The 12,369-nt window shown below is 41.2% G+C and overlaps 1 protein-coding gene across 1 annotated transcript in view; it reads left to right on the top strand.

The window, feature by feature from the left end:
- adamtsl3 (ADAMTS-like 3) overlaps positions 1-12,369 on the top strand; it is a 740,135-nt gene that overhangs the window by 690,279 nt on the left and 37,487 nt on the right. Inside the window, exon 27 of the mRNA XM_059952647.1 lies at positions 6,814-6,997. Within this exon, the coding sequence (XP_059808630.1) occupies positions 6,814-6,997 (184 nt within the window). The remainder of the gene's footprint in view (positions 1-6,813; positions 6,998-12,369) is intronic.

The following is a 12,369-nucleotide window of genomic DNA, read 5'->3' as shown; positions in this document are numbered from 1 at the left end:
TACAATCCACTCGGTGAAATCAGAGCAGTGTTCAGTGGAAAGGGTGTTGGGAACATGTGCGTATACTTTAATTGGACTCTTGAACTCTTTATATAGGGATTTCTAAGCACAGCTTCCCAGCACCAGCCAGGACTTGCATCTCAGGGGAACGAACCTCTCACCATCTGCTCTGCGCTTTCAAGATTCAGAAATAAGTTCTTCCATTTTATTTGTTGATGGAAGCTGGGGCATTGTCATCCATCCCTATTTACCCCAGAAATGAAGCAGGAGTTTAGAGTCAACAGTATTGCTGGGTCTGGGGTCACATGTTAGCCAAACCGTGTAAGGATGGTAAGGACAGTAATGAACCGGCTGGGTTTTTACAGCAGCCCAGTATTGCATAATTTCTAATAAATGATACTTCTTTTAAGTTCTAGGTTTGATTACTTGAATTTGAAACCCTTGATGCTACAAAAATGGGAGTTAAATTCATGTCGTTAGATCAGTGGTCCAGACATTCACTTGGCAGTTCTAACTTAACACTGTTCCCTTTTATAATCCACAATATTTTTTTTTGTATGAAGTAATGTATACTATGTGGTGGTTGCCCATCACATCTGACAATGACAGGAAACCCTTACGGGGGAGCTTTTGAAGTGGAAATGTCATTGCACTGGGACAGTTCTACTGTCTTTACCTGAGATATCTGGGTTCAATGGTATGAGCAAGTGTCACAGACTGGCGCCATCCGTGTTTGCAGTGGATATCCATGATGTGCTTTGTGCCTTGTCCATGACCTTCGTGCTCCACAGGGCATTGCAGCAGCACCTTCCTGGCTGTTGGACCTCACCATCGATCTCATCCACCCAGTCCACTGGAGCTGACTTGGCACGCTAGGACAGGCATATCCCTATCTCACCAGGGTATGAGGCAGCATAAACTATATGCTGCCTCATACAACAGATTCCATTCGTCCCTCTCAAAGGCACGCTTGGTGTCACATACTCCTTAATGCATCATCCATTTTAAAATTACTCAGGTTTTATGTTCATAAATCAGCAATGGTGATTTAACAATATATTTTCTAAAGATAAATTAAAAATTCAGATGGAGATATGGCCACTATCTGTAAACTTAGAGTTAATATTAGAATTATTAAATAATTATTTACGTTTATATTTACATAGGAGATTAATGTTAAAGAGCTAGCATTAGAAAGAGTAATAATAAAGAAAGGGAAGATAACCAGTTAACTAATTCAACACAGAATGGATCAAATCCTAGTTCTGAATGTATTGTATCCCTACATACTTGAGAAATTAGGATAAAGGTCATCTACAAAAAATGTGTTGGCTTAAGATAACTTATCTTGGCACATGATTACAGTTAGAACGTATGCTCATGTTAGCAGGCTGGCCACAAAATAGAAAAGAGGGAGTTGGAAGATTTGATGTAATTATTGGAGTTGGTGAAAGGTGGGAGGTATTGTTCCACAATGGATGGTACCACAGGCACTGTTGATCACTTATGATTTGGCCTTGAGTATTGTTCAAAATTAGTGGATGACATTAAAAGGAAATATGAAACTGGAAGCAGGACAAGACCATGCACTCAATTTGTCTGACACTCCCGCTCAATGACCACCCTTTACCACCATCTCCCCGCACCCCACCTCCTCAACCCACTGCATCACTCAAGTGACCTCCACAGAGGAGAAGGACTGCAGCAGATTAAAGCAGGGCATTAAAGCATTTCTGGCTCATGAAACACAGGAAGTATAACTTTAGTTTATTCATCTTTACTAATGAGATGATCTCATTAAGATGTCCAAGATTTTACAAGTGATTGGCAGGTAAGTGCTGGAACACTTTGTTTGGGATAAGGAAGTTGAGATATAGTCACAGTATCTGATTCAGACTTTTTTGACAGTGGCAACAGGAGTTCTTTATTCAGAGTTGTAGATAGATTACTTGCAAGATTAATACACTGTAGATCATCAAGGGGTATGGAAATCAAGTGGGGAAATGAGCTCCAGTATTGACCTTGTTCTTGTTAAAAAGTCTGGATGAGCTAAATAACCTAGCATTTTTATCTGCTTTCTTTGACAATACTGACTGTAGCAGCCAAAATTGCCAAATTGCCACTGCTTTGACCCCTACAGATTTGTTATACTTGTATGATGTGCCCTCGGCTCCAATAATGATTGTTCCAACGTTGAAGGTAGACATTCGATCCTTTGTTAGCAATTAGCAAACATAAAATCTTGAAGCAATGGAACTTAAGTGATATTCAGCATAATTGAGCAGTTAACAGAAGATACGACATCCATCGGCACCCAGTTGCAAACTGCTCTGAATAAAACATGAATGCGTAACTTATTCCCTTCACTCTTTTACCACACCCCCACTCATGTGACTAGTTGCCATAATAAACAATAAAAGTGAAACGCATAATCCAATGTCGATAGAGAACAGATGTATGGCTCCTACACTGAAATCGCAACGATGCTCAGTACAGGACAAGGATATCAATTTCTAATGTTTTTCTGCATCAAAACTTCAAATGTTCTGTATGAGAGATCAGAGCGCTTAAAAGAAGGATTGCAAAAACTGAACCAGGTGACTATTCTTCCTAATAAGAAAATAAAAGCACATAAATACAATCAAAAGAAAGTACCAATGAGCAGAAGAGGACCAAAGAAGCCAATGGAATTGCTCCAGAATCCTGGAATGAGCAAGGGTATAAGATGGGAAGGAGGTGTGTGATGGTGGGGGTGAGGAATACAGACAAAATGTGTTCCTAACCTATCCAGCTGGAGCTGTCCATGTCTTATATGGCAAAGCAAGACTCTGGATGAAAAACCAGGCCTTAGAAATGAAGTCAGGTTGAGGGGAAGGGGAAGAGCAAGAGGTCAGGTGATGGGATACTAACTGCTATTAAAGAAATTATTCTTGATTGAAATTTTGCTGCACTTTTTCTACATGCAACTTTATGACCTGTCAAAAACTTCAGTGACACTAAATTCCTTTGGTATCACGCGTATATTTTCCACAGCTGTAATTCGCTAAATTTGTTCTGTGAAAATTTGGTGCAAACAGGGATTTTGAGCAATAATAAATCAACATCACACCTAACAGCCACACTGGAAGCTCCAGATGGAGGGAATTGTGTACTGTTCAAAACATTATCAACAAGTACCAACTTGAGCATAGACATTCTAGCCCATAAAACAGCACATTGGTCTTTCTTGTGCTTATCTTTCTTATTTGTTATTCATTCACCAACAATTTTAAATGTTTAAATGATTTTTCAGTGTTATGTAATTGAGAACAGATTTTTTTTTCCCCTGGGTGAAATGTGATTTTCAATAACACTGTTTATAAGATCAACAAACACCAGTGAAAAGTAGGCGAGTAATTTCTGGGCATTTGTTGTCACAGGATAGTACATTACTGGAAGGTGTGCTAGTGAAGTGAATGAAATGCCTTTCATATTTTGGGAAACACCACTCCCCATCAGTCTCAATCCCTTCCTTCTCCATGATCAGCTGATTCCTGATTCCTCCCCAGGCTCAGATCATCCTGCCATTAAGAATCAACACAGTCCCCAATATCTCCTGCCTCTGTTATACCTCCTCCCCTTCACCCATGTGAGATATTCTTGATGAACAAATGGTAAAGGTGGAACATCTTCATTTTAGTGTTACAATTCAGTCAGCATCATTCACGAAAGGTCCAGATTGAAGCTGCATATTGTCACATCTTTAACTGTCTCCACAAATTACTCTCTAATAAGGGGTCTGACGGTCCATTATCATTTAACCGATTCAAAAAGGGAGTGATTTCTAACATGAGTATTAATATGTGCCACATACTATATTATCTCCTGCTTCTCCAGTCATATGTTTCTGCAGTCATATGGGAATCATCAGTGAATGAATCAGAATTCTAGCATGGGTGTGAGTCATGGGGAATGGAACACATAACCTCACTACCTGTTATTATGACTTTCTCTCTGTTCAACTTCCCCAGGGATATGAGTGTTGGGGAATGGGACATCATTATTATCCATTACAGCTACATGGAGCCACAGAGTTATGGAAGCAGGCTTTTCCACCCTCAGTTTGCATTGCCAACCATCATGTCTGTCTTTGCATCCTACTAACCCATACAAGTTCGTTATCCCTCCATTGCCTTGCTCAGTCAAGTAGCTGTCCACATGCCACTTCAGTATTATTACTGTTCCTACCACCACCACTTCCAGGTACTATTTATTGGGTGAAGGGTTTATAGCTCAGATCCCCTTTAAACCTCTCTCTCGCCTTAAGCCTAATTTCTCTAGCTGTAAGCATCCCTACCCTATCTATGCCTTTCATAATCTTATGCACCTCTATCATGTTATTTCTCAGCCTCCTTTGGTCCAAGGGATGCAGACCCACCAATTCCATTCTCTCCTGATAACTCAAGCCCACCAATCCAGGCAAAGGACAAAAGACATTTCAGATGCTGGAATCTGAACTTGAGATGTTGATGACTCCTCTTCACCCCCCCCCCCCCCGCCCCACCCCATTCTCCGCAAATGCTGCTCGATAGATTGTCAAGCAGATGATTCGTTAATCTTCCATAGGCTCTCCAGCCCAGTCATAGCTTTCCTGTGGTGTGGTGTCCAGAACTACAGACAAAGCTGCAAGTGTGGCCTCATGAATGTTTTGCATCATTGTAACATGACATCCCAAATCTTGTGCTCAATGCCTTGGCCAACAAAGGCAGGCACGTTATATTCCTTCTTCACTGCTCTGTTTACCTGTGTTGCCACTTTCAGGGAACTTTGTATTTGTACCATAGATCACTTTGTTCCACAACACTCCGAACAGCCTGTCATTCACTCCTGTGTGTCCTGTCCTGATTTAAATGCATCACTTTGCACTCGCCTGAGTTAAATTCCCTCTGCCATTCCTTTGTCCACTTTCCCAGTTGATCATTACCCTGCTGTAATCTTAAGTGAACTTCTTCACCCTCCCAGGTTCTTACTTCATTACCTACCTTCTCCCTCACCTGGTTTCACCTCCCCTGCCGGTTTGTACAGCTTCCCCCTCCCCCACCTCCTTATTCTGGCTTTTGCCCTCTTCTTTTCCAGTCCTGATGAAGGGTCTCAACCTGAAACATCAACTCTTTATTCCCCCTCTGTAAATGCTGCCTGACTGGTGGAGCTGCGTAAACCTATCGTGCGTTCCACCAGCATTTTGTGTGTGTTGTTCCTTCACCGTCCACCCGGCATGCCAGCTACACTCCAATCAAACAATAGAGTCCATCAGCCATTGCTGTGCCACATCTCCAATCTGAAAAACTACCCTCCACTTACCACCCCATGCCTCCTACAACCAAATCAGTTTTGCATCCAGTTGCCTAGCTCATGCCAGATCCCATATGTTATTACCTTCTGGACCAGCCTTTTTCACAGCAACTATGCACAGATAAACTTGCGCATGTGATGAGAAAACGCGAGGAGATCTGCAGATGCTGGATATTCAAACAGCAACACACACACAAAATGCTGGTGGAACACAGCAGGCCAGACAGCATCTATAGGGAGAAGGGTCTCAGCCCGAGACGTCGACAGTGCTTCTCCCTATAGATGCTGCCTGGCCTGCTGTGTTCCACCAGCATTTTGTGTGTGAGGTTGCATGTGATAAGAAGCTTCGTTTTGACTAAAACCTTGTCTTGATTGAGGTCTTGCTAAAATCCAGATAGACAAAGTCCACTGCCCTGCTCGCATCATCCCTGTTGGTCACCTCTTCAAAAGCTCAGTCAAATTCATGAGACATATTTCCCACGCAAAAGGACAAAAGTCCCTAATCAGGCTCTCATTTTCAAATTCAAATAAATCCTGTCTTTCAGAATCCCTTCCAGTGATTCTCATGCAACGGATGTAAGGCTTAACGGCCTGGCATTCCCTGGCTTTTTCTTGCTGCCCTTCCTAAATAAAGGCACAACATTAGTTCTCATCTGACCTTCTGGTAGCCCATCTGTAGCTAGCCCCCCATACCTTGCTTCCCATGACACCCAAGGATACACCTGGGAATTTACCTACCTTTATGTATTTCTGTGTCTCCAACATTACCTGATTGGACATAAGAGGAGTAGCCTGATTTATCATCCATTCCTATTTGCCTCTGACCTGAGGAGGCACATTGGTGGATCTGGAATCTTCTATTAACGAGACTGAACAAGGATAGCAGATATCTTTCCCCAAAAGCATTAGTAAACCACCTTTTCGTTTGTAACATCAGCAACATTCACCTGAGCTCTCTGAGATACCAGGTCAACACACCAACCTGCCCCTCACACAATGTTTTGTATGTCTGTTTTTATAATAAAAGTGATCACAGTTGAAATTGTAGTCTGAATCAAAATCCATTAAAAATCATTAAAGATATACTTGTGATTGTGTATACAACGTCTTATAGAAGGCTAAATGTTATTGCCCGTGGCCTTTTTCTCTCTTCACATAATATATATCACATTATTATTCATGTTTCATTTATATGTACACTTATGTCTATATTTGCACCAGATATCAAAATCATCAGTTTTGAAACTAGAAACAGACTTCCAAATGTCTGACAGACTGAACATATCATAAATATAGCAATGTTAATTGTAATATTATTTAAAAATGTTTAAATGTTACCAGTTGTTAAACATTAAATAAATATATTATTAGAGCATAAATGTAATGATATACATTAATAATTATTAACATTAATATTGACAATATTAATTCTGTAAACATTTGAATCTTCTGAACACCGTTAATGATTGCTGTTGTGAACAGGTTTTATGTGGGTACCTGGAGACTGGACCGTCTGCTCAGCAACATGTGGCAATGCTGGAACCCATAACAGAAAACTACTCTGCCTGAATACAAATGGAATTGAGGTGAATGAGTCGGCATGCTATGAGCTTCCTGAGCCGCCACTGATAATTGAATCATGCAACATGCAGGATTGTCCGGCCAGGTAAGACAGTAAAATACCATTGTCCCCCTTTTAATGCAATTGTGTATGTCACCCTGGCCAGTAAGCTCTGTTAGCTGAATCTTATTCTCAGTTATACAGCACAGAAAATGATTAAACAAATCATGGTACTTATATGTCACCACAGAGAAGGATGAACATCCACACCATGAAAATGAAACTTGGAAAGAGATCCATTTAAGTGAATTTTATGCATTCCCTGCCCAGTATTTCTGTAAGGTGGCAAACCAATGTGAGGGAAGGAAGGCTGGTTACAAAACGACTGAATTTAGCAGTGATCATTCTCAAACCAAAATGGCAAATATCCATTTTCCTCCATCAATGCTGAGTTCCTCCAATTTCATTTGTTTTGCTCCAGATTTCAGTATCTTCAGTCTCACCCAACCTAATGAAGAGCCTACCCGAAACATCAACTCTTCGTTTTCTTTCCAACCCGCTCAGTTCCTCCAACACTTCATGTGTGATGATCCAGATTTTCAGCACCCTCAGTCTCTCCTGTGTCTGCAGTTTAATATCACTGGCTACAGCCCTCAGTTCCATTCTGAGAATCTCTTTAACTGATTGCGTTTGCTCTCCCTCCTGCATCTTTCCCCTCTTTTCGGGCAGCCAGCGCTAAGAATTCTCCACATTGAGATCTGAACAACAGTGGTTTTCAGATTTTGCCTTTCCGGGGTAAAATCGCACCGAATCGAAAATACAGAAGTGAGTTGTCAACAGTTCTCCAGTATTTAGAAAACAATGATCATCTCCGACATTTTATTGAGATTTAACCCATTAATGGACCCCTTAATGTAAATATAACATATAGCTTCTCTTTTTTTTTAAATCGAGACAGAACTTAACTTGGTAAATCACATTAAAGTGTTTTACATTGAAGCATACAATAACTGAAACTCTCCTGCAATCTGCATATATAATACATTTTCGAGTGCTTTGATTACTTTGTACTTTATGATAATTAAGCTTGGCAATATTAAAGATTTCAATATGCCCTGCAGTGTAGAGTTAATGGAAGACAAAGTATAATGTGTGTTCTCAGCTGAAAACGATGACGTGTTCAAGTAGGCTTCATTTTATGAGAAACATGTTACAAATTGGCTCTTCACTGCACAGGCAGGGTCATAGATAGTGGTGAACATACAGATATTCTAATATAGTGAAGAGATAATATAACGCTTGGCTCTGATGTGCTTCAAAAATGCACAGAAATCCAGATTATGTGCATAATTACATGAGGCAGAGCATCAGCCTCTGAGTGAATTGCAATTTTTATTACTTTGGATACGAGCTCTACGTTCATGCAAATGTGCAAGCTCTAAATTTCAGATGTTAGACCAGTGCCACGACTATAGGGTCTGGACCCAACATGACTGAAGTATTATTATTGGAGTGGATTTGCAGAGCAATGTTGGCAGTTCAATGTGTAACTTTTAGGATTTTTCCTTGTGCAAGTACCACCAACTTCACAATGCCCTCAAATGCATGCACAAACACATTAGTCCTGCCCCTCCTGGTAAGTGTTCAGCAGTGATTCCAAATAAATGCGGAGCTGTAGCTGTTCACTGGCACTTTTAGTGGACAATCCGCCCAAGCAGCCTACGCAGTAACACCCTCCTCCATTCGTTTCAACAGTGGCCGTACAGCAGAAGGGCTTCAGTAATTTACATTTTAATTTGCTTTGATAGTTACAAAATAATTGTTTTAATTACTTTCATTCTTTAATTGTCTGAATGTTTTTCAGTGGTTCAGATATATATTTGGTGGTGGGGTGGAGACATGCCTCTACCAAAAGAGGTGTAAGGTACTGCTCTGCTAGCCTGTAGGCAAGCCCGGGGCAAAGCGTGGCACCTGTTGAGCCCCACAATCAGGGCCACGTGAAGCCACGTGGATATCACAAAGCCTGGTTATGTGACCACTGATGCCAGGCAGACAATCTCTGAAGTGTATTGATAATGGCTAGGGTCACCTGTTTTGTAAAGGCACGGCCCAGAGGAAGGCAATGGCAAACCACTTCAGTAGAAAAATTTACCAAGAACAATCATCGTCATGAGACAAAAATTGCCTGCTCCATACAACATGGCACATGGTGATGATACGGTATATTTTTACTTTTATCTAATTATCATAAACACTTAAAAGCATATTGGACTGCTGGCTTAATGAGGAGATAGAGTTTTGTTAGCTGTCAGGAGTTTGCAGTGTGTTGAAGCAATCTGGTGGATTATTTACATCCACCCAATGGATTTTTCAGGATGATTTGTATTTGTTGGTATCTGAACTATTGCCCATTTTGAGAAAAGAAAGTAAAGTGTAGTGCTCCAACTCCCTGTATATGATGGCCATCAGATTATACAAGAGGAGATGGTAATGAGGAGCCTGTTTCCATTTGCTATCCCCAGTATATGGCTCTGGGTCTAATGTTGCAACTGACTGCAAAGTTGCCAGCCACAGGGCAAGTTTGGCTACAGGTACCCTTGCACTTATCCTTACCACAGCTCCCTGCCTGACCTTTGATAACTCTGTGTTTGGTAAACAGTTGCATAAGTGTAGGGGCAAGTGTCACTGGGGCAGGCTGATCCCTTGCCAGTAACAGGTGGAACCAGAGACTGCTGCCGGGCAGTTTATGAAACAGAAATCCTGAGAGCTCTCGACAGGGTGAGGTGCAGAAAATGTTTCCTTGTATGGGGGAATCTACAGCTGGGGGTCACTATTTTTAAAAAATGAGACGTGAGCCACTTACCATAGAGTTGAAGCAAGGTATTTTTCTCAGAGGGTTCTGAGTCTTAGAGGGTGTGAAAAATGGGTCTTTAAAGCAGAGGTAAGTAGAACGTAGAACAGTACAGACACTTTGGCCCAAAATGTTGTGCTGAACTTTTAACCTACTCCAAGATCAACCTAACACTTAACCCTCCCACGTAACCCTCCATTCTTCTCTTGTCCACATGCCTATTTTGTAAGAGGCTTTTAAATATCCCGTATGTAGCTAATTCTATCACCACTACTGGCAATATATTCCACACACCCACCACTCTCTGTGTTAAAAAACCTACCTCTAACAACCACCCCCTCTCCTATATTTTCCTTCAGTCACCTCAAAGTTATCCCCTCTCACATTACCCATTTCTGCCCTGGGAAAAAAAGTGCTGGCTGCCCACTATATGCCACTTATAATCTTATGCACTATATACACTAAATAAATTGTTGATAAGCAAGAGGGTGAAAGGTTGTCATATGGACCCAGGGCTATAATCCAGTGAAGAGCAGAATAGGCCCGAAGGGTCAAGTTGCTTTCTTCTGCTTCTAAATCACATAGTTCATATGTAAGACCCTCCCTGAAAGACCTGTTTCCTTACACTTTATCACAAGAAAAGAAATTTGTAACCAAATCGGTCTGTGGAAAAGCATCTGAACCATTAAGAGGGTCAAAGTACTAGGCACTAGCTCAGAAAGATGCTACAGAAGCTATCAATATTTTCTTAAATGTACTCCTCTGCATTTCCCCTTCCCAACAGTCCAAAATACTCCTTGAATGTTTGATTACCTGAGAAGCCATTAAGCAAAGACTGTGGTACAATTAATTTGACTGACACATATGTCTGATTAGGCAAAATAAAGAGAATCCTGAGTGTTTCTACAGATATATTGAGCAAAAGGATAGTAGGGGACAAGATTGGTACTCTGGAAGATCAGAGTTGGAATCTGTGTCTGGAGCTAAAAGAGATGAGGGTGATCTTAAATGGATTTTTAGCATCATTATTTACTCTAGACATGGACACAGATCCACAGGTATGTAGTGATGTAACAGCAAGGTTATGGGCCCCCTGTATGTTACAGAGGAGGAGGCGTTTGCTGTCCTGAGGAAAATTAGGGTGGATAAAACCTCAGGGCTTGACAAGGTGTTCCCTCAGACCCTGTAGGGACTAGTGCAGAAATTGCAGGGGCCCTAGCAAAGATACTTAATATGTTCTTAGCCGTGGGTGAGGTGCCAGAGGATTGTAGGATAGCTAAAGTTGTTCCATTGTTTAAGAAAAACTCTAAAAATAAGCCAGGAAATCTCAGGCAGGTGAGTCAGATATCAGTCATGAGAAAGTAATTGGAAGAAATTCTAAGGGATTGGATATATAAGTATTGGGATAGACAGGGATGGATTGGCGCAGGGATTTGCAACCTGGGATCCACTGACCCCTCAGTTATTGGTAGGGGTCCATGGCATAAAAAAGATTGGGAACCCTTGGATTAGGGATAGTCAACATGGCTTTGAGTGTGGTAAGTCAAATATAATTAATCTTATCGAATTTTTTGAGCAAGTTAAAGAAGGCAAGGTAGTAGAAGCTGTCTACATGGACCTTAGCAAAGCCTTTGACAAGGTCTCATGTGGAAGGTTGATCAAGAAGGTTCATTTGCTTGGTATTTAAGTTGAAGTAGTAACATTTGGCTTTATGGAAGTGGTTGTAGATGCTTGCCTCTCTGGCTGGAGGCATGTGACTAGTGGTGTGCCTCAGGGTTCAGTGCTAGGTCCGTGTTGTTTGTCATCTTTTTCAACAATCTGGCTGATAATGCTGTAAACTGGATTAGTAAATTTGCAGAAAACACTAAGATTAGGGGGAAGACTATCAAAGCTTCCAGAGGGATCTGGACCAGCTGGAAAAATGAGTTAAAAAATGGCAGATAGAATTTAATGCTGGCAAGCTTGATGCATTGCACTTTGGGAGGAGCAACCAGGGTAGCTCTTACACAGTGAGCGGTAGGGCACTGAGGAGCGCAGTAGAACTGAGGGATCTGGGAATTCAGATCCATGATTTCTTGAAAGCGGTGTCACAGATAAATAAGGTCATAAAGAAAACTATTGGCATATTGGCCTTCATAAATCAATGTATTGTGTTCAGGAGTTGAGATGTTACGTTGAAATTGTATAAGACATTGGTGAGCCCCGGTGTAAAGTATTGTGTGCAGTTTTGGTCACCTACCCACAGGAAAGATGAAAAAAAGATTGAAAGAGGGCAGAGAACATTTACAAGGATGTTGTCAGGATTTGAGGACCAGAGTTATAAGGAAAGGTTGAATAGGTTAGGACTTTTTTCCCTAGTACGTAGAAGATTGAGGGCAGACTTGATAGAGGTATACAAAAGTATGTGAGGGGTGTGAATAAGGCAGGCTTTTTCCACTGAAGTTGGGTGAGACTACAACTAGTGGTCATTGGTTAATGGTGAAAGGTTGAATGTTTTAAAGAGACCTTCTTCACTCAGAGGGTGGTGCGAGTGTGGAACACGCTGCCAGCACAAATCGTGGATGCAGTGTCAATTTTACCATTTAAGAAAAATTTGGGTAGGTACATAATAGGGACAGGTATGGCG

This window comes from Hypanus sabinus, chromosome 28, assembly GCF_030144855.1.
Source record: "Hypanus sabinus isolate sHypSab1 chromosome 28, sHypSab1.hap1, whole genome shotgun sequence".
Classification (NCBI taxonomy): Eukaryota; Metazoa; Chordata; class Chondrichthyes; order Myliobatiformes; family Dasyatidae; genus Hypanus; species Hypanus sabinus.
This window is presented reverse-complemented; position numbering and strand designations above follow the sequence as displayed.